Source organism: Alligator mississippiensis, chromosome 9, assembly GCF_030867095.1.
Source record: "Alligator mississippiensis isolate rAllMis1 chromosome 9, rAllMis1, whole genome shotgun sequence".
Classification (NCBI taxonomy): Eukaryota; Metazoa; Chordata; order Crocodylia; family Alligatoridae; genus Alligator; species Alligator mississippiensis.
Window position 1 is genome coordinate 26,179,964 of NC_081832.1, and position 26,265 is coordinate 26,206,228.

Genomic DNA, 26,265 nt, shown 5'->3' on the forward strand with positions numbered 1-26,265 from the left:
TAAAAGGAAACACCAGTTGATCTCAGCAAAAGTGGGGGTGGGGGGGAAGTCATGTGGGCCCCTTGCATCACATCTACATCAGTGCAAAGTGAGTCTACCTTGTAACTTGATTTTCTTTGGTGTAAATGGCTGTGCAAAGTGCCCAGCAACTGTGAATAATGCCCTTTGCTTTTAATGTGAGTGATGTACTTTGAATATGCTCCTTTCCTGAGGCTTCTCACAATAATGAAGTGGGAAGAATTGAACTGCCAAAGAATGGCCTTATATAGCACAATACCCCCAAGTACAAAGGAATCTATTTTAGTTGGCTCCCAGAGGATTTTTAGATTTTAAGAGAGTATTTCACATGAGGGAGAAAAATAAAATTTGGCTTTAGTCATTATGTGGCTGATGGAAAAGCAACCTTCAATTTAAGTATGCCAACATGCAAAGGAAATGGAAAGTTCCCCCTTCACATCCATGGAAGTACTCTGTGGGACTTAAAAAGAAGAAATCATGCCAAAGGGAATGATAACCAATGTACATGAGAAGCTGCTGAAGCCTCTTATCTGCTGCCACACACACCTTCTATATGACAGAAGACCTACTGCTCAAAGTCAAGTCAAATTCTACTGCCCCCCTGAAACAATCAGCTGTGGTACATTCCTTTCCAGTGTCAGAAACTTTCAAGGTGCTGATGGAGGTTGCCACATCTTGAGAAATGACAGGAGGAATACTAAAGTTCTGTGTATCCAGCTAGACATGCACCTTGCTCCAGTCACCATAGAGTTGAGCATTCTCCAACAGAAGCAGTCCTTCTTTTACTTCTTTCCTTCCCAGCCTGTAGGGGGAAAAAGATTCAGTAAAGTGGATTCATTCAGGATCATGAATTGCAATGCATGTATAAAATCAGTCCCTTTCCCATTTCCAGCCATAGGCCTAGGCTGCCTGAGGCAATTTGAGGCTGAATAATAAAAATTGTCATTATGATAGAATATTTAATATGGTGTAAAAGCTCTGAAATACCACATTTTAGGATCTGCTTTAGATGGAAACATGCTTTTTAGTAGTGATGAAACTGAATAAAAAGTGAAAAGTTGGGTCATGTTTTGCCCAAAAGCACCTCAATGACTTAGGTACCCATGTCTCATTTTCAAAAACTCCTGAATGTCTGAAGGCTTCACAGTCACTTAGGCACTAGCAAAAATGTTATCCCTTATGAGAGTCCAAAATGCACTATGCCTGAGAAGCAGAATTCCCAAAGCAATTCCACTGTTCACTCAGAGTGCCTGAGTTTCTTCCCAGCTAGTCAAGGGCTACCTGGACTAAAACAACTGTAACTACAACATTTAGCTATATCTCTTCTTCTCTAGGTCTGTTGGGCATTAACATTTTAAATAAGACATTCCCTTTCCCTCAGTCTCTTTATTGATGTGTTGGAACAAGCTGGTGGTCCCCTATGAATGATGACAAGGAGAACAAGCTCAGTAAACAGTAAAATATGTATGGATTACTAGAAGAGGACAAAGGGACACAAGCAGGCTACAACTTTAAGATAGGCAGAAGCATACATATACTACCTGATCCAGTTTCAGAGTTACATCATATGTGGATTCAACAGCGATCCTTCCTCCTTGGAAGAAGTCGCAATCTTCAGAGACTGCAAATGTGTCCAGCATACATAGCATTGCTGTGCTGAGTCTGTTGCACTGTTTTTCCTCTTCTCTTCTCATTTAACTTTAAACAGAAGCAGGAAATTCTTAAGGCCTATAAAGCAACCACAGTGAAGAGCATACAAGTAGCAACAAGCTTTCTCCTAGAAAATAAATAAAATGTCATTAATTTTCACTATGAAAACTGAGTACTGGGGATGAAAACGTGTTCCTCTAAATCCAGTGCAGAGCTGGAACTGCACAATTAGAGAGCCCCAAATCTATGAGGCTATTACCTAGGTAGACACTGACAGGGCTAACCCCACACAGCAACTCCGACTCAGTCAGTGCAGGGTTGCCCTCAGTTCAGCTACCTTTGTTCTTGTTAGACTGTGACTCCATGCGGCATCCAATGACTAGGGAGACAATGGTTCAATTGCTCATGGATCCTGGCACTCATTAGCCAGAGCAGACAGGGAGCAAACACCAGCACACATTGCTTGCAACCGCTTTATTCAGAATAGAGACAGCTTCAGGTGAGCTCCCTCACAGATACCCAGTCTATGAACATGGGGAGCAGCCACGCACAATAGTTTTTTTCCCCACACGTATACATTTTGGTTTATACTCATTACCACTTATTCTACCTATGTCCGTCCTCGGGTTCCACCCATTTCTCCTCTCATCTCAAACTCTACCTCTGTTTACTGTTTGCTCCATTAGCATGGAATTGCCTATGAATTTTACTCAATTACATATCTTTTTGCTATGAGCGCATGTCTAAGACCTTGACTCCTGCTCTTTGGTCAATGGGTGGACTTTGACCAAAACCTGGAAGCTTCTGGAGGCTTCTTCACCAATCACCATTCACCTTTTTGCATATGTTCATCTCAGATTCCGTTACCAATTACTTGTTGTTTTTTCACATTCCAGTCTGTTTTTCTGTCTCAGATTGTATCATCTTCCACATTCCTAAAACATCATCTCATTCATAGCACACAGACTCACACAGATTCACTTGCTGCTTTTTCCTCAGAAAATGGTTAACACAGTTAAGATGGTTACTTAGCATAAGCAAATGGCTGACTTAGATATCATTCTGCCTTGTGGTCAGCAGCTCTGCTAGGCCAGAGGTCATGACTTTATTCAACTGCAGATTCAATGCTCCCCGAAAATCCAAATATTATCACGCTAACAGGTCTCACCTTGGCTCTGACATTATTTCTTCTGTGGGCTTAGTTAGATTTCTTCCTTGGTTTTGCCAGCTGTAAAATGGTGGCTTAACTCAATGCCAAGGCCTTAGAGAATCTGAAAATGGAAGATGGTCCACAGAAGTTTAAAAATGTTAAGTAGAAACTGAAATAAGTGAAAACGTATGCTGAAAACTGAAATAATGGAAATTCAAAATACCCCTGCCATGCCTCATGGGAACTGTCATTCTGTAGCTGTAGAGAGGGGAGAGGTAGAGATTATTCTACAGCACACCCCAACCTTCTGAAACTTGCTATCTAAAAAGGGGATCTCTCTCCACTGCTTCCACCTTCATTGCAAGGAAGGACCCTATTTTGTTTTGCAATGCAATCCTAATGTAATACAGAAAAGAGAGAAGAAACAGAAAATGCAAACACCAACCAATGCTTCTCCTGCATCTTGGCAGATAACTTCACTTGGGGAAGCACTGAAAACCAGAAACATGGACTGGCTATCAATCTAAGTCATTCAAGCATGTGTATATGGATATACTAACTATACGACTATACATATAAAGGTGCATATAGATATGTACACAGAGACATACACAAACTTATTGATTGATCCTATGTAGTAAATCTCATAAACACTATTTCAAATGAATAGCTTTGAGTTCCATATGGATTTCTGATGACTTCAGAATTATGACCTAATTTATACTTTCTTTAATAATCAGCACAATACAGCAGTAACACTGTCTTTGCCGAGTATACCAAATGTATATTTTATCACAACAATATAATCAATACAATAAGAAACCAATACCAATACATAGACATTGCATATGACAAAGAACTTTATGAGTCAGTATTGCCTTCTTAATGCATTTGTAAGGACATAGAGTTCCATTTATAAAACTTACCTCAACTTTAAATAATGTTTATATACACATCATATGTTTACTGCTATTATATGATAAATACACCTTCCATTTCTGCTGAGATTCTTAGCCACTGTGCTTTACAATAATAAGAAAATATTGTCTTTACTGATTTTTATAGGCAAGGCAAAAACAGAGAGCAAATATGGTAGAAAATCATTTCTTCCCCCAAGAGAGGAAGTATGCAAGGTGTTGCTGTATTTCACATGGTTGAACTATACTACTATGAATACAGTGAGCAATAACACTGTACTTTCCTTACCTCTTGCTAACAGACAATCTCAAGGATTTAGTTATTTGAATTATAACACTCCTCTGAGACAGCTGACCTGCTTTTGTTTGTTAGTTGTTTCTCAACCTGTTATCAGATAGAAAAACTAACATAAAATGGTTCTGTGATTTCCCCAATGTAAGACAGCAAGGTATGGAAGAACAAGAACATCTCAAGCCATGGAAGAACCCAGCCATCCCAAATCTCACTTTCCTTGCTTTGGCCACCAGACCATGCTCCTTCCTTAAAGTGGTAAACATGGATGCCATTATCTTTATCCATTTATGGGTGGAAATCTCTTTGATATCAGTTGTGTCCTTCACTTGGAAAGATTTAAGCTGTATTTACCTTGCTGCTGTAAAATGCATATTCATGACAGCATAAAAGTGCTAGGTGAGATTGTCTTCCTGGTGACTTTGTCCTCTCAACCACAGATGAACCTCAAGATGACAGAATTACATAGCAGCTTATGCAGTTTTCTTCAGAGACTTTCTGGCTCTTTGAGAACTTAATAGATTAGACAATATCTAATTTCTGTCTCAGGATAGATCTAGTTACAGCAAGATAGGATTGAAAATGTTCTTCTGGGTATCAGGAGTCACAGAGAAATGGGAAATCAAGATTCCTATAAATCAGGACAAGTGTTGGTGATCGTCACCTTCATATCTGTATTAAAAGCTCCCTTTGTTGTTATAAAGAGAAAAGTAAATCAATGGTGACAATTCAGGCCTGAGTCTGAAGAGAGCCTAGAGCAAAAGCTGGGAGAGGAGTGAACTTCCCCATTTATATCAGTCATTAAGAAATTGCCCAATGATGATCATTTAAATGTAAAACAATTAACCATTTATTTCCTTGTGCAGAAGGGAAAGGATGATTCACAGATCTGTACAGTTTACAGTGATTGATTTTTCCCAGTTTGGTGTTACAAAAGAGCAGGATTTCAGAAATGCCAACTCTATCTCCCTCCTCCCCCCCTTTTCCCCTATCAAGGAGCTGAGTCCAAGGAGCCTAGTAAAACACACTGGTATATTCAAGTCTCAGTGATATAGAAATAAGATTAGAGTCCAGAAGAACTCAAAGAAAACATATAATCATAGTTTAAATATTTCCACAATGAACATTAAATTCAATGATTCATGTAGGTGTGGTTTAATATATTAACACAGCACCCCCAACCCTCTCCCATTCATCTGCCAAATACCTCAAACTACATTACTTTGACTATTGGACTGAATGAAAACAATGCTTCCAAATTCACTGCAATAAAAATATTTTTAAATTCTATCAAAGCTTTTATTGCCACTAGATTCCTGGTTTTCTTCTCTCAATAAAATACCGGGGGGGGGGGGGGGGATTCTCTTAGATTTGTAGCTTTTTCTCTCCTGTTAAATTGTGTGCAGTCCCCCTTTCCAGTTAATATAATAATTTAGATGGCTGGTGTTTAGCATAATTATAGACACTGGAAATACTTGCTGCTTGAAGCTGTGTTTTAGTAGACTTCTATTTCTGAGACCAATGTAGCATGTAAAGTTCTCTGACTCTCTGAAACTGTAAAAAAGTGAGACCCAGATAGTAGTTCGGAGTGATAGTTCATTGGAAGCAATTATTATATGGTAGTTTTCAGAGTACGTGATCCTACCATATTTAAGATAGCTCAGAGGACAGGGACAGCAGACAGGCAGGTAAATAATGACCAGTGGGGCTGAATAACCAGCAAGACTCCAGCTTACACATATGTAAAGTTGTGAATTTCAGGAGAGTTATCCAAGTATGAAACCAGAAAAGTGCAGTGGTGAATTAGGGCCCAATAACACGGTATCACCGATACCAAACTTCCTAGGGTATTGTTCAGCCTCTAAAATAAATTCATGAGCTTGGCTTAAAACAAGAATTATTATTGTTTTAATCAGTGGTCTCTTATTTACCTTCTGGTTTTGAGGTCTTCTCTGGGTATTTGGATCATGGTTTGTTGTGGGGGGGGGGGTTACCTTTCCTTTGCAACCATTAGTCTTATAAATAACTTATTTTCTAAAAAAGAGAGCTAATTAGGCATCGACTAGGCATAGGACTCAGGGACTGGAGCATTCAGAAAACACTGAATGTTGTGAGACAAATGATTAAATTACATGAGCTGACAGTACTGCTTTTATATAACATTTTTTCTACAGGGTTTTCAACCTTGCTATCTTCTTTTACATGGGGTAAATGAAGCTAAACTACATGATTCCCCTGAAATAGCCCTATAGCCCTGTAAGGAGAGATATAATCGCTGATGGAAACAGCTGCACAATACAGTTATAGCATCATATATTTTTCTGTCAGAATTAATTTTTTTTGGAGGGGGGGAGGTGACTAAAAATGTGAATTCAGTTTGACTGAAACATTTCAGAATTTCATGTCAATTTTGATGTCCTGTTTTATTAAAGGAAATACACTGACATTTTGGAAATGGAACATTTCAATTTTTCAATATAAAAAGTTATGTTTCATTTCTGAAATTCATTAAATGTTTTGTTGAGCTCAAAATTGTCTTTGAACTTTTTACTTTGCTGAAAATTTCAGGACATCAAATTTCAAATCAACTTAAACACTTAGAATTGTTATTATTGGGGGTTTTTTAGGACTGTGAGAGGGTGTTGTTGATTGTATTCACTTCTCTGGTGCCAGTGTTTAATTTCTGCCCTTTCCTCCAGTCTCTCCTGCCACAACTTGTTATAAATATATAAAAAAAGGAGGACAAATATTATGCAAAGGATGGTGGAATACCTTCAGCTCACAATGGTTGTTTTCCAGGGCTCTTCCTCACCTACACCCCGTCCCTTTCCTCTCAAGGCACCAATGGCTGATCTTATTATGTAATTCTCAGTTACCAATTGATTTCCCCATGTGGTGGAGCACAATTGAGGTGCTCGCCACTTAGTATTGGCTGCAGCAGGCTGGAGAAGTCCCTGCATGGAGGGCAGCCTGGAAAAACCCCTGTGGAGTCATTTTAAGGAGGAAGGTGTGTGGCGGAGTACCAGTGGGGTGCTTACCACTTAAGGGCTGTTGCAGGGTCTGAGTGAGCCTGCTTTGGAAGCAGTAGAAAAGACCCTCCCCCAGGAACCATTTTAAGGAGAAAAGTGGGTGGAAGAGCACCTTTGGTATATTCCATTATAAGGAGCAGAGCAAGGCAGCAGCCAGGTGTAGGTCAGCCCTGATGAGGTGGACATTTTAAGATCCTACCTCTCAGGTCTGGGGCAACAGTTTGTTGCCAGCAGCTGAGGGAGCAACATCACCCAGACACCCTGCTGCTCAAGGAACATCTTGGAGATAAGGTCAGGAGCTATTGGGAATGATAGGAGGCTCCTGGTCCTGGGCATGACCTGAAACTGCACCCTGCCAGGGAAGGGTGGCCTGGTGGCACTCCTTGTAGTGAGGGAGTCCCCAAAAAATGCCAGGCCAGTTACCCCCGCAGTGAAAGGTGGGTAGGGGTGCCTTAACCCCAGCCCCCACCAGCTGGTGGGTTATTGGTAGGAGCAGTGGGGCCAGGCATGCCTAAGGCACCTGAGCCTTAAGGGGTATAATGACCCAGAGAGTAGTGGGGCCAGGCACATCCATGGGAGGTACCTAAGCCCATAGGAGTGAAACAGCCCCAGCAGATGGGGTGAGTGTGTTGAGCCCCAGAGAGGGGGGCTGATGTGTGGAGCCCTAGTGAGAGGGAGTGAGTGTGTTGAGGCCCAGCAGAGGGGGCGAGTGCATTAAGCCCCTGTGAGGAAAGGGTAGAGAGGCCCAGGTAAGCCTTTGGCACTGAGGCCACAAGTGGGCCTGAGGCCAAGTGAGGAAGCTCAGAGGGACCTGCAAGCAGAAGGGGTGAGTCATTGGCCCAATTAGGAAACCATGTGTTGTGTTACCCGGTGAGGGTCCAGGGACAGAGTTAACACAGTTTGACAAATTGCCTTGCCACCACATATATTAGGGCTGTGGGAGAGGCCCAAAAGGCTGAGCCAGGGCTAGCCAAAGAGTGAAGGGACAAGCCTGATGATCTATGTGGTCACTCAAGGGAGCAGAGTGGTGTGAATGAGGCCCAGTAGGGGACATGAGTATGAGAGGCCTGCTGAGAGCAGGAGGAATGGTAGAGGCCCCAGTGAGATGGGGGCTGTATGTGTGAGGTCCTGAACAGGGCAGAATGAGAGAAGCCTAACACTGTGCTGAGTTTGGCTCAGCCTCAAGCTGGAGTATTGATCAAGTACAAAGATGTCGTCTGTGAGACATGGAACATGATAAAGAGAAGGTCGAAGTCATGTGTTTACTGCCCGTGAACAGCAGGACACTCGAAGGGCAGCCTCCTGCCTAATTAACATCATAATTAATTTACAATGAGGTGTGGCAGGAAAGCAAGGTAGGCAGCTTACCCAAAAACAGGTAGCAGGCCAGCAATGTGACCAGGCCTTTAGAGTTTGCACCTGTCACACCCAGTTTTATATCTTTTAGTCCAGTTTCTGACATCCCTTCAGTCCTTAACTAAATCAGCTTAAATCAATACTTTAGTCTAACAAAAGGACCACAAAACTCATCAATTATCTGCATCTGGATCTTGTTGCCCACAAAGGCCCACAATTTATTCTTCCATCAAATAAGTACAGCTAAAACATCAGCCTACTTTTAATAGAGCATCCATTTGTTTACACTTTCACCTGAGAAACCAAGGCAACTCAGTAAGGTATGTCAATCCTCTGCTGAGTATTGTATCCCAAAGTTCATCACAGTCAATTAACACTCAAAGGTGCATTAAATCATGAATTCATAGAGATAAGCAACTTGATCTGAGGGAAATCAATTATTAATCACAGTCTGTTAATTTAAAAATGCACATAGAAAGGAACAAGACCTGGTATAAATCAAATAACCAAAAGTTTATCAATCCATCAACTCTGATAGAGAGGTAACTACTGAGATGCTAAAATACACCCCTCTGTTCTGGGTTAGGAAGTAGTTGGTCCTGACAACAATTGTGTTAACGTACTTAGTAATAAACAATGCAAGAAGAGAATACCATGGTTCTTGGCTCACCACATTTGCTGATACACTGCTCCATATGGCCTGTCTGTCTCCAATCTTCTCAGTGCTGCCTGACTGCTCTAGGGTTGTCTCTGTCTGCACCTTTTGCAGGACTCCTTGGTTTTGCACTCCTTCAAGGATCTTCTCCACGTTTCCACAGAGATCTTTGCTGCCCTCTCCTACTCAGAGTTATGGATTCTCCTCCCCAAGGGACACAAGAGCCTGGCCCCACATTTTCCTTTTCCTGGAAGCTCTCTGTCCCAGTAGAGTCCTGTCATGGGAACACATGACTCTGGGGACTCGCATCATAGTTCTCCACCAGGTGTTTCTCCTTAATGATCCTGACTTAGGCTCTTTTCCTCAAACCCCACCTGTGAATCCCAGGGTCCAGTCCAAGAATTAATCCACATGGGTGAACTTCCTGTGGGTGGAACAGGTAAGTGTCAGACCATTCTGTTACAAACTACCAATAAACTGAAAACCAGTTACATGTACAGCTCTAGCTATATGGACAAAACTGAGCTTTTACCAGAACTCCTTGCTTTGGTTTCTAGGATTGTGCCCCAATTCCCCATCTGTAAACTGGGTGTGATCATTTTCAGTTCCTATTTAAAAGGGAGTTTAAGTAAAAAGCCATTGGTGACTGAATGCTAGAATGTTATGATGATGAAAGCCACATAAATACAGAGATAGCTACATTAAAACTCATAATGCTATTCCTGTTTCTCCTTTTAAAAGCATTCCAGTCATTGGATCAGGAAGCAAACCCAGTACCATGTCAGTTGGAAGACCAGTTACACATTGCAAATAATAATAATAAGAAGAAAATACAGTAAAACAAGTCATTCTGTTTTAGCTTATAGACAGCTTATAGGCTGAAAAAAAACATATGTCCAAACTATTTGTTAAATACTGTATTTCATGGTTATAACAGGGAGCAAGCTCGGGGCCGAGATCTCAAGCCAGCCCACTCACCTGTCTATGTAGGGCAGTCTGCCCTGTCTCACCTGCCACAACTTTTCTGTTCCCACAGCTGATGGTAAATGTGGGAAACTGCCCATTACATTTCCCAATGCCAAGGACACTATCCACAGCTCTACACTGTGGCCCATGCTTCGCAGATGGCATCCAAAAGTTCTAACTGGCTCTGGATCAAGGCTGGGCCAAACTCAGCCATAATTAGGCCTCTTTCCTACTGCCCAGTTAGAGGCCACATGCAGACAGCCACCCTTTCACAGGGTCCTCATTCACTCCCCCTGCTGTCACCAGGATCCGATTTATACCACCTGTCTTAGGTCACACACACCCTGCCTTTTCTCTCTGAGCAACTTCTTTGGGCCATCAAGCTTAATTCCCTTCACTCCTTGGTCAGCAGGCACGCTGTCTTTTGGTTGTCTCTCATGACCTCATCTGAATGGCTGCCAGGCAATTTGCCAAATTAAGACTGACTTTGCCCCATGCCCATCTCCAGGCCAATTCTCCACCCCTATCTCTCAGGGGCTCCACACCATTCCTCCCTGGGGCTTAATAACACCCCCTCACCAGGGCTCCATACCGCCCCATCACCAGGGCCAGGGCTCTCTGGGATCCTCCATCCTTACCACCCCCTTAGGCTCAGATGTCTGCCTAGCCATTCCTGGCCCACAAGTCTTAACTAAAAACCCACAGGATGATGGAAGCTAGGGTTTAGGTGCCCTTCCTCACCTTTCACTAGGAAGGCAACTGACCTGGCATTTCTTGGGGACTCCCACACCACTGGGAGCCCCACCTGGCCATCCTTCCCCAGCAGGGTGCAGTTTAAGGTCATACCCAGGACCACTGAGGCCTCCTGCTTCCATATAGCCTCCCCTTTACAACTGAGCTATTCCTGACACAAAGACCTCAGCAGGGAGATGGTCTTGCCCTGCTGGCTGGTCTCAAAATAGACCCCCTCAGCCCAGCCAGCTGGGCATTAAATGGCTGCTCTAATCAGGCACCTGCCTTCTCCCAGTCTAGCCTTTAAAGTGACAGGCACTAAAGGTGCTCTGTCACAATGGTGTACAAATAGACATGGTGTTTATGTTGACCCCGTTTTTCTGTTCTCTGATCACAAAAGTTAGGATTTTTGTAGATCCAGTGTATAAGTTGACCTGACTTTTTGGATCAGAAATATAGGGTCAACTTATACTGACCCCTGTGTGCCCTCACTGTGGGCAGGGCACCCAGGGGGTGGACACATGCCACAGTGCCAGTCACAGGTTATGAGTGCCAGTCTCTGTGCTTGGCTGGTGTAACTCAGGCAATGCTGCTCACAGGGGATGGGGCCAGGCTTGGCACTCAGCTGGCATGGCCCAAGCAGCACAGCATGCAGGGGATGGGGACAGGCTCAGTGCTTAGCTGGCACAACCCAGGCAATGCTGCTCGCAGGGGACAGGGATGGGTCTCCATGGTGACCGCAAGGCCCACAGGCTGCACTTAAGCTGGGCCTGGGCCCCATGGCTTCCAGCGACAGGGGCACCATCGCATGGTAGATGGAAAAGGTAGGGTCGGGGCTGGGCTGGGGTTTGGCTGTGGCCAGGGATGGGGCCACGACTGGGGCCGGGACCGGGGCCTGACAAGGGTGACACTGGGATTGCGGAGGGGTTCAAAAGTATTGACAAAGTCTATAAGACAAGGTGGAAATTTAAAGGTAAATATTTTCACTTCAAACCTCAACTTATACACCATGAAATATGGTACTTTAAAAAGGCTGAATGAAATTGTAGAAATCAGGACTAATTAAATAGCAATAAAAATAGTTGTATTTGCTGAAATGGGTGTGGGTGGGAAATATTTAGTAAATTAGTTATCAAATACCATTCATCAGACAAATTAATCACAATGATGTATTCTAATCAGGGTGGATAAAAAAATCAATTATTTAAAAACAATAAAATTTGGATTTTTTTATTTAAATCAGTTTTTTTATTTAATTCTCTTTTTTTAAGATGCTTTAAAAAATTAACCTATATAAAGATACTTTTTAATGTAAGATCTATTAAAGCTCAAATATATCATCAGGGAATAGGGAAACTTCTAATTATATACTCTTTGAGATAGTATATTCATGAACTCTTTTTAGAAAAGTTTTATAAATAGGGGTCACAACAGGCTATGGACTCTATTAGGGGCCCAATCTTATGGGGTTCCCAGAGTATTCTCTATAGATTAGTAAAGATTGAAGAAAACTGCTCAATGCAATGGCACTCAGTGCTTAGTCTAGAAGTTCCCATTAAGCATCTCTGTGATGCTTAATTTCATTTCTTAAACTGTGGATTTGTGTCTCCAGAGATAATATTCTTGTTAACTAAAGTATATGGAGATGAGAGATAACATAACTGATTACCAGGGATCCTGGTTTTCACTGATAAAAAAAATCCCCAAATTTCAGATATTAAAAAATATCCCCAAATCCACATTTTTCCATGATTAAAATAAAATGAAAATAAAATGTTCCCATAGCTGTTTTTCCATTTATATGTTTTTCCATATATATATAGTGGTGTTTCATTTTAATCATGGAAAAATGTGGATATTGGATTACATTTTTAATCTAAAAATTGAGGGTTTTTTTTTAAATCAGAGAAAACCAAAATCCCTGCTGATTACCTACCCATTGGCCCTATTGTCTCTCTGCAAGTTTGTGTATACAGAATCAAACCCTTACCTCTCTCTAAAAGTGCAAAGTTTTAAGAATTTAAATGAATAGAGGATTATTGGGGTGGAGTAGATCAGGGCAAGGGAGAGGAGTCTGGAGATAAATGCAAGGAGGGAGGGCCAGTAGAAAATATAAACAATTTGAACAAAATATTCCAGAAGTTTTGAGGGATAAGGTTCTAAGTATAGCCTTTTCATTGATTTGATATCTAGCATGGGAATGGTATGGTAGAAGGGAAAACCTATCCTGGCAGCGAGCTTGTCAGGCCATAAAAGAGACCCTGTTTGGGAATATTTTAATTAAGTTCCTCTACTTGTGGGTAAGACAGGCATGCATGCAAAATGCAAAAAGTGCAACAAACAAATGCAAGGCCTGGCTGCCAGAATGAAACAACATAATGAAAAAAATGGGAGTAATGACTGCTGATGAATGACTGCTGATTGCTAAGTGATTGCTGCCCAGGCCTGACAGAAGCCATAACAAGGGGGCAGAGTCAGTCCAAGCCCATCAGGGTATAAAAGGAGACTCCCCAGGCTCTCGGGAGCCAATGATCAGGCAGCCAGTGAACAGGGGCTTCAAACAGGGTAAACAGTTCACAGGTCAGTTCCTAGGCCAGTTTCTTCCTCCCACCCCATTTTAGGAGCAAGCCTTTTGGTTTGGTATGAGGAAGCAGGAAAAAAGGAACCCTTTGGGGCCAACAAGCAATAAACAGGCCAGCTTCCAAAAGCATTCACTAGGGAAGGTCAGCTTGGAAGAAAAGCAGTAAGAGAGAGAAGGCAGATACCCAGGGAAATGGCTGGAGGATGTTGCAATGCCAGAGCCACTGCCACTGCCTCTGCTTCCATCTGTGAGGGTTCTGTCCAGGCAAGACCACTCACCATCAATGTTTACACCTAGGTCCAGGTTTGGTACTGTGGTGACTGCAGCATATAGGTTCTTTCCAGTGATAGCCAGGTTAAGGAGTGCCTGCAGTATGAGGGGGCCTCCACGTGGTGTCTCTCAGGGGACAGGCAAGAGAACTACTGGAGGAGGTAGCAAGGCTCTGAAGCATCCTCCACCATGAGGAATTTATTAGTTTGATGCTGGAGGAACCTCCAGGACTGTGGAGGAAGACATGCCAGAGGGGATGCCAGAGAAGAGAGAGGACATGAACACCCATGAAGGTGGAAGCTGGAGGCTTCTGACTTCTGGCAGCAAGCAGAGATCTTCACCTCCACCTGCAGTGGTTAGTCTGGAGAACCAATATGCATCCCTAGCAGTAGAGAGGGAGGAGTGTGTTCCATTGGTGGAGGAAGACAGGTCAGTCCTCACCAAGGTGGGAAGGATCGAGATGAACATCACCAAGAAGAAGCGATGGGTGGCGGTGTTTGGAGACTCCCTTCTGTGGGGGATGGAGGGAACCATCTGCCACCCTGACCTGTTGTCTCAGGAAGTCCACTGCTTACCTGGAGCCTGGATCTGAGATGTCATCAAGGGACTACCAAGACTCATCTGGCCCTCTGACTACTACCCCATGCTGCTTATCCATGTGGGCACCAATGATACTGCCAAAGGAGACCTTGAGAATATCAAAAGTGACTACAGGGATCTGAGTGCGAGGGTGAAGGCATCTGGGGCTCAGATTCTATTCTCATCTATCCTTCTGGTCAAGGGAAAGGGCCTGGGCAAGAGCAGGTGCATCCTGCAGATCAATACCTGGCTGTGCTTGTGGTGTTGCCAGCATGGATTTGGCTTCTTCAACCATGGAATGTTGTTCCAAGAAGAAGAATTGCTACAAAGAGATAAGATCCACTTGATGAAGAGAGGGAAGAGTGTCTTTGCAGATAGGCCCGCTACCCTAATGAGGAGGCGTTTTGCCAGGGGATGGAGACCAAAGCCCTGAGGTAAGTGGGGAAGTGGGAGAACTGGAGGAAGAGCAAGGAGGAGGGGGCAACAGGGGAAGTGATCTCATACTTCCACAGAAATCATGGAAATCAATGAATTACCTCAGTTGACTGTACACCAGTGCATGGAGCTTGGGAAACAAGAAGGAAAAATAGGAAATGCTTGCACAATCATGGAGCTATGGCATGAGTGGAATAACAGAGACCTGGTGGGATAGCTCGTAAGACTGGAGCAGTGTCATGGATTGGTGCAAACTGGTCAGGAAGGACAGGCGGTGGAGAAGAGGAGGAGGAGTTTCATGGAGTTTCATTTTATGTAACATTGCCATGTGACTCCTCAGAGCTCCAGTGTGAAGCTGGAGATAGGCCTGTTGAGAGTCTGTGAGTTAGGGTCAGAGGTGAAAGCAACAAGGGTGACATTATGGTGGGGGTCTGCTGTAGACCACCAGACCAGGAGAAAGTGGTAAGTGAGGCTTTTTCAAACAGGTGATAGAAGTTTCCCAATCACAGGCCCTGGTTTCTCAAAAGGGACTTCAATCACCCTGGCATCTGATAGGAGAACAATACAGCAGTGTGCAGGCAATCTAGGAAGTTTTTGGAGAGTATTGGGGACAACTTCCTGGTGCAAGTGCTGCAGTGGCCAACTAGGGGCCACAAACAGAAGAATTGGTGGGAAATGTAGTAGTGGATGGCAACTTTGGCAGCAATGACCATGAGATGATTGAGTTCAGGATCATGAGAAAAGGAAGGATGGAGAGCAGCAGAGTAAGGACTCTGGACTTCAGAAAAGGAGACTTCTATTCACTCAGGGAACATGGGTAGGATCTCCTGGGAAGCCAGACTGAGGGGGAAAGGAGTCCAGGAGAACTGTCTGTACTTTAAAGAAGTCTTTCTGAGGGTGCAGGAATAAACCATCCCAATAAACAGGAAAACTAGCAAGTATGTCAGAAGATGAGGTTGGCTTAGCAGGGAACTTTTCAGTAAACTAAATCACAAAAAGGAAGCTTATAAGAAGTGAAAACTTGGACAAATAACTAGGGAAGAATATAAGAGCATTGCTTGCGCATGCAGGGGTGAAGTCAGGAAGGTCAAAGCACAATTGGCGTTGCAGCTAGCATGCGATGTGAAGCGTAACAAAAAGAGTTTCTACAAGTATTGTGGCAGCAAGAGGAGGGTCAGGATCTGGGAAAGTGAGGGTTCCTTACTGAATGGGGGAGGCAACTTTGTGATAGAGGATGAAGAAGAAGCTGAAGTGCTCAGTGCCTTTTTGTCTCAGTCTTCACAGGAAAGGTCAGTTTCCAGACTATTGCAGCGGGCAGCACAGTTTGGGGATGAGGTGAGGAGCTCTCAGTGGTGAAAGAATGGGTTAGTGACTGTTTAAAAAAGCTGGATGTGTACAAGTCCATGGGGTAAGAATGGATGAACCCAAGGATGGTGAGAAAGTCAACTGATGTGATTGCAGAACCATTGGCCATCTCTTTGAAAACTCATGGTGATCAGGAGAGGTCCCAGATTACTGGAAAAGGGCAAACATAGTACCCATATTTAAGAAAGGGAAAAAGGAGGATCCATGGAACTACAGACTATTAGCCTCACCTCAGTCCCTGGAAAAATCATGGAGCAGATCCTCAAGGAATCCATTTCTAAGCACTTGCAGGAAAAAAAGGTGATTAGGAACAGTCAGTATGGACTCACCAGGGGCAACTCATAGTTGACCAACTTGATTGCCTTCTATGATGATCTGACTGGCTCTGTGGAGACAGGGAGATCAGTGGATGTGGTGTACCTTCATTTTAGCAAGGCTTTTGGTATGGTATCCCACAGCATTCTCCCAGGCAAACTAAGGAAGTATGGGCTGGATGAATGGACTGTAAGGTGGATAGAAAACTGGCTGGAGTATCAGGCTCAGAGGATAGTAATGGATAGCTCGGTCTCTAGTTGGCAGCCAGTATGAAGTGGAGATCCCCAGGAGTTGCTTCTGGGGCAGGTTTTGTTTAATATCATCATCAATGACCTGGAAGATAGCATAGAGTGCACCCTCATCAAATTTGCAAATGACACAAGCTGGGGGTAGTGGTATATATGCTGGAGGGTAGGGCTAGGATTCAGAGACACCTAGACAGATTGGAGGACTGGGCCAAAAGGAAACTCATGAGGTTCAACAAGGACAAGTACACAGTCCTGCACTTAGGACAGAAGAATCACATGCACCAGTACAGGCTGGGTGTTGGCTGGCTGGGCAGCAGCTCTACAGAACAACACCTGGGGGTTACAGCGGACAATAAGCTGAAGAAAAGCCAGCAGTATGCCCTTGTTGCCAAGAAGGCTAATGGCATCCTGGACTGCATTGGTAGGTGTGATGCCAGTAGGTCAAGCACTGGTGAGGCCACATCTGGAGTACTGTGTTCAGTTTTGCACCCCCCTCCCCCCCCCGCCATTACAGAAAGGATGTGGACAAATTGGAGAGAGTCCAGCGGAGGGGCAACACAAATGGTGAGGGCATTGGGGGCCATGACTCATGAGGAAAGACTGAGGGAACTGCACTTATTTAGTTTAGAAAAGAGGAGACTGGTAGCCTTCAACTTCCTGAAGGGAGGTTCAAAAGAGGATGGAGCTAGACTGTTCTTAGTGGTGGCAGATGACGGAACAAGGACCAACGGTCTCAAGTTGCAGAAAGGGAAGTTTAGGTTATATATTAGGAAGAATTTTCTCAGTAGCAGGGTAGTAAAACACTTGAACAGGTTACTCAGAGAGGTGGTGGAAACTTCATCCTTGGAGATTTTCAAAACCTGGCTAGACAAAGTTTTGGCTGCTATGCTGTAGTTGGGGATGGTCCTGCTTTGAGCAGGGGGTTGGGCTAGATGACCTCCTGGGGTCCCTTGCAACTGTAATTTTCTATGATTCTATGATTCTAAGGGCTCCTTCTCAGGAGGAAGCTGCTTTGATGATGATGAATGGAACATGTCTGAACATGCAGGATCTCTAGGTTAGTAAACTTTCTTATTTCATACTTCTTTCTTAAGGACTGCCCGTCTTCCCTGTCCATAACTTTTGGGTGGACTTCTGGACTACCTGAATTCTCATAGAAAGGTTTGTGCAAAAAATATGGTTGTTACTTTATGGAACTGATGGGTACCCCTGAACTTTCACTATGCATTTTCTACTTTGGGAACAGCTTTGTATGTTTTGAAAAGTATTTTATCTAACCAAGGGCATAGAGTAGGTTGTTTAGGCTGGGGGAGATCGCTTGTTGCTTAGTTGCTTAATTGCTGGCCTCGCTAGAAGGAAAGCTGTATCAACAAAGTCCGGAGCTGGAAGTGGGGTTACTTGCTGGGCTTGCTATACATTTCGTCACATCAGCAAGTTTAACCTGTTACGTAGCTATATAAGGCAGACGCCCACTGAGGTGGGTGTGCTTGCTTTGCGAACGATTGCCAAGCACCACTTTCTGCGCAGAAATAAAGATTAAGTTGGATCCTTCAACCCTGTGTGTTTATTGGCACAAGCGCACCGGGCACGAACTCACCGTTGTTTGGGGACAACAATTTCTGGCGACCCAGATGGGACTCTAGCTGAATGCCTTGCCCGGTCCACCTCTTCGGCTCCGGCAACAACTGTGGACGGCGCGAGGGCCAGGCGCCACCGACCTTATTTGTCGGAGGTCTGACCGTCTCCTGGTTGCCTGACGGAGTCGGGGAGGGGCACAACGGTGCAACGCTCGAAGGACCAACTTAATCAGGTGGGGCGAGGGAGGTTTCAACAGACTGGTGAGTACTTCTTTCCATATTTTGGGCAGGTTGGGGAAGAGACGGCTTTGAAAGTTCCGACTGTGTAGATACCCTAGGCGAGTGAGATCAGGTGGCAGTCCCGTGAACTCCCTTTAATCAGTTTGGTTCTGAGGTTGAGCGGCGGTTGCCATCCGGTAGTTGGATAATGGGAAGTAACCAGTCTAAGATTCCACCCTGCAGTTCCTTAGGATGCATTTTGAAAAATTGGCCAAAGTTTGGAAGTGACCCTATGACAAAACAACAGATGATTCGGTATTGCAATACATGTTGGCCACAGTACCAACTTGCGGATGGTGCAGCCTGGCCGGCGAATGGGTCTTTGGATTATAACACAATCTTGCAGTTACAGTTGTTTTGTAGGTGCCAAGGGAAGTGGGATGAAATGCTTTATGTAGAGGCATATATGACTTTGTATGGGGATGGGGTTACGCAGAAGCTGTGTGGGATATTTAGGGGAAGTGGGGTAATGGCTTTGCAGGGGGTCACCACAGTATATCCAAAGGAGCCAGAGGAGGAAGACGTTGCTAATTGCTCCCATGGCTCCCCCATCTCATCCTGTGAGCCATGCTTCATCACAGGGGACTTTCACTGCACCTGTAACGGCTTGTCAGAGATTCCTGGCTGGTTTGTCCAGTCCGCCGTCCCTCACCTCCCCTGACAGCCTTGGGTTGCCGTCCCCGGGTCCGGCGGATGTGGATGGTAGCAATCTGGTGGTAGAGGGGACTGTAGGAGATGGGGCGTTTAGCCCTGTGGCGAGTCGCTTACGATCAGGGGCCCAACCAGTAGTTCAGGCCCCTTTACGACAAGCGGTGGGTCCTGAGGGTGAACCAGTTTTTGTCCACGTGCCATTCAGCACGGCAGTCTTGATAAATTGAAAACAGTCTGTGGGCCAATATCACCAGAATCCGGAGGCAATGGCACAGTTGTTCTCTACTATTTTCCTCACCCATCAACCAAACTGGATAGATATTCAGGCCTTACTGGCCGCTCTTCTGGCTCCAGAAGAAAAAAGGTTGGTCTTAGAGAAAGCACGCACGATAGCACAGCAGCGTCACCCAGCCGGTGAGGTAGATGAACTTTGCCCTAAGAAAATCAAGACTGGGATCCCAACACCCGAGGGGGCCGGAGAGAGTTAGAGCTGTATCAGGAGTTTGTGCTGGCTGCTCTCCGGGAGGCTATCCCCAAGCAGAAAAATTTGTCTAAATTGTATGAAGTGAGGCAGGGTCCGAAGGAGGATCCATCCAGTTTTTATGGGAGGTTATGCGAGGCAGCCAGACAGTGGACGGATTTAGATCCGGAGCTGCCAGAAAATGCCAAGATGTTTAACACACTGTTTATAGGACAGTCAGCCCCAGATATTAGAAGAAAACTACAGAAGACTGAAGGAGCAGCTGGAATGAGCATCAGCCAAATGATTGAGATTGCTTATAAAGTATACTCCAACAGAGATCAGGCTAAGGAGAAAAGGGAAGATAAGAGAATAAAGGCACAGGCATTGTTACAAGCATCGTTGTTGGCAGTGGCAATGGTAGATCAGAGGAGTCAGGGACGAGGCAGGGGAAGTAGAGGGCATAGAGGAGGTGTGGGCTATGCTCCGGGAGGCTACGGCCAGGGTCCCAGGTTGGGACCTAATCAGTGTGCTATTTGCAAGCAGGAAGGGCATTGGAAAAATGAGTGCCCCAAGAGGGAGAAGAAGAGATGAGAGGAGGAAGAAAGATTGTTGATGTTGGATGGTTCTGACCAGGAGTGACGGGGACCGGGGGCTAACACTGAAGTAATCTCTGTCTCCCCCGACGAGCCCCTGGTTAAAATGCAAGTAGGGGGAGAACTTATTGACTTTCTAGTAGATAGTGGAGCCACACATTCAGTTGTAACCAATTTTAAAGGACCCTTATCAAAAATCAAGATCCCCATAATTGGAGCCACCGGCCAGCGGACGTATCGTCCTTTTGTGCCACCCATGGAATGCAAATTGGGAGGAAAGAAAGTGTCTCATCAGTTCCTGTATATGCCTGAGTGCCCCATACCTTTGTTTGGGAGGGATCTGCTGTGCAAATTGCAGGCCCAATTGACCTTTTCAGAGGGGAAAATTACTATGAAGATACCAACTGAGGAAGCCTGGAAAGCTCAGGTGTGTCTCCTATTGCAGGAGGGGGAGGAAGGGAGAATTCCCCCAGAAGTAGAAGACGCTGTAGTACCATGGGTATGGGCAGGAGAGAAGCCAGGAAGAGCCAAACTGGCCACCCCTGTAAGCATTGATTTAAAGCCGGGAATTACCCCGCCCAGGGTGCCACAGTATCGATTGAAAATAGAAGCTCGGAAAGGCCTGGAACCATTGATAAAGAGATTCCTTAAATATGTTTACTTCAGGAGTGTCAATCATCTTTCAATTCCTCCATTTTGCCTGTAAAGAAACCCCACAGTAATGAGTATCGTTTCGTGCAGGACCTCAGAGCCGTGAGCAAGGTCACGGTGACCCTTCATCCGGTGGTGAAGGACCCTTATACTTTGCTGACTACTTTGTCTGCAGAGGAACAGTGGTTTACAGTCCTGGACCTGAAAGATGCTTTCTTTTGCATCCCACTTGAAAGAGACAGCCAAGAGATTTTTGCATTCGAGTGGGAAGACCCAAATACTAGGAGAAAAACCCAATTGTGCTGGACAGTTTTGCCTCAGGGTTTTAAGAACAGTCCCACTATTTTCAGCACTGCCTTAAGTACCAACCTTCAAAAGTGAGACAAAGGGACATCAGGAACCCTGTTACAGTATGTGGATGATTTGTTAATTGCAGCAAAAACGAAGGATTACAGCATGATTGCATTGAAACTATTGAGAGTGTGTATGCTAGCCGGCCGGATCTTAAAGATGCCCCACTACCTAATGCAGACCTTGAATTCTACACAGATGAAAGCAGCTTCATGGATAATGGAACCCGAAAGGCGGGATACGCTGTGGTTACATCATGGGATACCGTGGAAGCAAACGCCTTGCCTCCAAATACCTCTGCACAGAGAGCTGAGCTTATTGCGCTGACCCGAGCTCTCCATTTGGCAAAAGGAAAGAGAGCCACTATATACATGGATTCGAAGTACGCCTTTGGAGTCTTACACGCCCATGGAGCTATATGGAAAGAGAGAGGACTCTTAACGGAAAGTAAAAGCCCAGTAAAGCATGGAACAGAGGTCCTGAAATTACTTGAAGCCGTGATGGAACCACTAGAGGTAGCTGTGGTGCACTGTAAGGCCCACCAAAAGAGAGATGCTGACGTTATTAAAGGAAATTGACGAGCAGATGCTGCGGCGAAAAAGGCAGCTAGAGGACAAGTTCAAGAGACTCAAATGTTGGCATTGATGCCTCAGGTAATGTTACCTGAGGAACCTCCCAAATATACTGAAAAAGAGAACCAACTCACAGAGAAATTGGGAAGCAAAGAACAAGATGGATGGTGGGTTTTGCCTGAGGGACAAGTCCTGATGCCAAAACTGATTCTTAGCAAAGTGCTCCAAGAGTACCACCAGAGCACCCATATGGGAGCTGATGCCATAACCCAAGGTCTCCAAAGAATTGTAGTGGGACCTAAGATGAGAAAAACAGCAGAACAGATAGTGCGTAGATGCCCTGTCTGTTGTGCCAACAATCCTAAGATTTCCCCCAAACCTCCGCCAGGAGCAGGAAGGCAAGGACTATTAGCAGGAGAATGTTGGCAGATAGATTTCTCTGAAGTTTCCAGAAAGGGACACTACAAATACCTGTTAGTGCTCGTGGACACTCTGACTGGATGGACTGAAGCCTTCCCGTGCCGAACCAACCAAGCAAAAGAAGTGGTCCGGGTGATGCTAAAAGAAATGATTCCATGATTCGGAATCCCAGAGGGATTGGCCTCGGATCGAGGGCCACACTTTGTGTCGGAGGTGACCCAGGCAGTTTCCCGGGCTCTGGGGATACAATGGGACCTTCACACAGCATGGAGACCTCAGACAAGTGGACAGGTGGAACGAATGAATCAGACTCTAAAAAGACAGCTGGCTAAACTTTGCCAGGAAACTCAGTTGAAATGGCCCGAAGCTCTGCCTCTTGCCTTGCTTAGAGTGCGCATAGCCCCTAGAGCTAAATTGGGAGTTAGTCCATTTGAATTAATGTATGGCAAGCCATATCCTAAGAATCCAGTGGTGACGCATGGGAGTCAAATGCATGTAAAAGGGGAAGGTTGGGTAAAAGGTTATTTGTATTCTTTGTCTGCTGTATTGTCTTCTCTCCACAGGTATGTCCAGGAACGACTTCCACTCCCTCTAGATACACCAGTCCACAAGTTCCAGATCGGAGACAAGGTACTGGTCCGGACGTGGAAAGACAAGCCGCTTCGGCCCAAGTGGAAGGGACTGTATCCTGTGATTTTTACTACTCACGCTGCAGTGAAGGTTCAGGGGGTAAAACCGTGGATACACTACACTCGGGTGAAGGCTGCACCAGAAGTACCACCTGCAGAAGAAGTTGCTGAGAGTGTCGCACCGGAAGCCGACACAAACGGACACCGTTGGACAGCAGAACCAGTAGAAGGACTCAAATTTCTGTTTAAACGTCAACCATGTGGAAAGTAGTTCTTTGCATAGGTGTAATGTTTTTAGAGTCTACGGAGCTGGTGCATCAAAGGTTCGAGAAGAGTCAAAATGTGTGGGTTCATTTGGCAAAGGACGTATTAAATGTCACTCATTTTTGTTTGGTAGGTGGAATATCAGTTGATGATATTTTCACGTCATGCCTTATAGGGGTGCCCACTCCAATGGAAGCACTCCAGAATCAGACTTGGTTCACATCTAGGGGAATAGGAGGTCCAATCAATTACACGAACAACTCCATGTGGGGAACCATTACCACAGAAAAAAACGCTAGTACCTTTGAAATAGATTTGTTGACAGTCACCTCCCCTGGTAACACCAGCTGTGCCAATTTTGTGAACTGTACCCAAGCTTGCAAAAGCCTAACCAAAGAAACGAAAATTTTCAATTGCTCAGACATGACTAATGTATCTTGCAATTACGTTCATGTTATATTACCCCGGGGGTGGTTCCTCCTTTGTGGGAAGACTGCCTATTCATATATCCCAGCCAATGCCACAGGAGGCCCTTGTGCTCTAGGCCGGTTGACTGTCTGGCTACCAGGTATGCCTAAGATCTCTAGTAAGCGTCACCGGAGAGGTTCGAAGGTGCTAGATAAATCCTGTGATAGTGACATAAACCTCCTGAGTGAGGCCGAGGTAGTGTCCTTAGCAGTTTTCCTAGTAGGGGTGCCAGGCCTAGTAGTGGATGCTGAGAGGCAGCTTGGTAAGGTGGCCTGTGCCCTGGCAAAGGGCCTAAATACAACTTCACAGGCCCTAGCTGCCCTCAATATTGAAATGAAAGAACTAAGAGGAGCTACTCTGCAAAATAGAGCAGCCATAGATCACCTGTTGCTGAGGCATAATCACGGATGTGAAGAGTTTGAGGGAATGTGTTGTTTTAATTTGACAGATAACTCCGAGTTGATAGAGTCAAAAGTGCAGAAGTTAAAAAAAGTTCTGTCCTACATTAAGCAAGGGGAAAGGTTCGACTTCTCATGGCTTACTTCTTGGCTTCCTAATTTTTCATGGTTTAAGCAAATTTTCCTATTAATTGTGGCAAGTATGTGTATTTTCTTGATGATCTGTTGTGGGATACAGTGTGCGCCAATGTGTTGTGAGATACTCAAGAAATCAATTTCTTCCCCAGTTCACCGCGTGATGTTTGTAAAATCATCAGTTACAAACCCAATCCAAAACAATCAGGAGGAAGCAAAAAGATTTCTGGAGATGAGAAAGATAGTTGAGAACTATGGGCCTTTTCCATAAGGGCCATAGTCTCGAAGTGGGGATTTGATGGGTACCCCTGAACTTTCACTATGCATTTTCTACTTCGGGAACAGCTTTGTATGTTTTGAAAAGTATTTTATCTAACCAAGGGCATAGAGTAGGTTGTTTAGGCTGGGGGAGATCGCTTGTTGCTTAGTTGCTTAATTGCTGGCCTCGCTAGAAGGAAAGCTGTATCAACAAAGTCCGGAGCTGGAAGGGGGGTTACTTGCTGGGCTTGCTATACATTTCGTCACATCAGCAAGTTTAACCTGTTACGTAGCTATATAAGGCAGACGCCCACTGAGGTGGGTGTGCTTGCTTTGCGAACGATTGCCAAGCACCACTTTCTGCGCAGAAATAAAGATTAAGTTGGATCCTTCAACCCTGTGTGTTTATTGGCACAAGCGCACCGGGCACGAACTCACCGTTGTTTGGGGACAACAGAACTATCACGTTTTTAATGCAGTTGTGATATAAAATAACCGCTGAAATAGGCAGATTTTTATTTTATAGTTTCACTTCTAAAGTAGTACTGAGTGCAACGAGTAATACTAAATGAGCAATTCTGTAGTGACTACTCCGACTTCTTTTGTTAAGGAGGATCCATCTTCAACATACAGATTTCTGACTATCCATCTTCAACTTCATCATCAGCTTTCAAGTATCCAAGTTGTAGCCATATTGGTCTAGAGACAAAAGGAATCTAAACTCATGGAAGAGGTGATATCTTTTTTAGAACAACTAGATGTTTGCAAACAAATTATTTTATTTATATGCCAGCTTTCAGACACACACACCCTTCATCAGGCATAGGAGAGAGCAGAGATTATAAAAGTTTTCTTAGGTAGAAATGAAAATTTATATTTCACTAGAGAGCTGAAGGTGTGGTTAATTCTTCTGTTTGGAATAGTTCATTTTGTCGCAGACAATGCTGCAAATATATCAAAGATGAGAAGAAATCATGAAGGAAGTGAAGAAAGCTACAAGCTAATAACATATGGCTGCAGTGCTCATTTGATGCAGTTCTTAGCCAAAGACTTCAGTGCTCCAGAAATAAAGGATAATGTTGCTGAAATTACAAAATACTTCCATAACAACCACTTTGCAGCAGCTGCTTGAAGAAAGCAGGAGGAACCAAACTAACTCTCCCACAAGACATGCGATGGACTGTTTTGAGTGATATATTGAGAACTGGCCTAATCTGATGATAATTTGTGAACAAAATTGTGGCAAAATAGATGGAACTGTCATAGTCAAAGTTTTCAATATTGGGCTAAAAAGAACTGTAGGAACACATGCTGACTATCCTGAAGCCTGTTTCTGTAGCATTGAACAAAGTGCAGGGAAATCACTGTTTTATTGCTGATGCTATTGAAATTTGGAAGGAACTGAGACATTGAAAAGAGAAATGTACAATGACAGTTAAATTATGGCATTTAAAAAATAAATGGATCAAGCACTATCTTCAGCTCCTTTTCTTGCCAATATTCTCAATACTCGGTACCAGGGTCAATCCTTAACTGATGAAGAAGAGGAGTTGGTTATGACATGGGCATCCAACAATAATCACTCCATAATACCAACTATGATAAATTTCAGGGCTAAGGGTGAACGCTTCAAGAAATAATATGTTTGCTGCTGAGGTTTTAAAGGAAGTCACACCAGTGAACTGGTGGAAGTCACTTAAGCATCTGGATCCATCAGAAACTATTGAAGTGATACTCCAGCCTTTAACAGCAGTAGCTTCTTATGCAGGTGTAGAAAGTATATTCTTCCTTTGGACTAATTCATTCTAAATTAAGAAATCATTTGGGAACTGAAAAAGCAGGAAAGCTTGCCTTTCTTCTTCAGTCTAGGAATAAACAGGAAGATGAAGGTGACGACTGAGTTTGCTTCATAACTCAGTATTTTAAGTTTCTCAAGTTTCTCTATTTTGTTGTATAATCATTTTTGTTAAAAACACATTTCACATTTATAACTTGTGA

The 26,265-nt window shown here is 44.2% G+C and overlaps 1 protein-coding gene across 1 annotated transcript; it reads left to right on the forward strand.

Annotated features, from left to right (window-relative positions):
• The first annotated feature begins 17,761 nt into the window (after nt 1–17,761).
• LOC132252435 (syncytin-2-like) lies at nt 17,762–24,662 on the forward strand. Its single transcript, XM_059733247.1, has 2 exons — nt 17,762–18,396; nt 22,679–24,662. The coding sequence occupies exon 2, from the start codon at nt 23,003–23,005 to the stop codon at nt 24,278–24,280; it is 1,278 nt and encodes a 425-aa protein (XP_059589230.1). The 5' UTR covers nt 17,762–18,396; nt 22,679–23,002; the 3' UTR covers nt 24,281–24,662.
• The last annotated feature ends 1,603 nt before the right edge of the window (nt 24,663–26,265 follow it).

Bases quoted from the DNA above. Each gene is read 5' to 3' on its own strand.
- LOC132252435 (XM_059733247.1), top strand. From the start codon at position 23,003: ATGTGGAAAGTAGTTCTTTGCATAGGTGTAATGTTTTTAGAGTCTACG.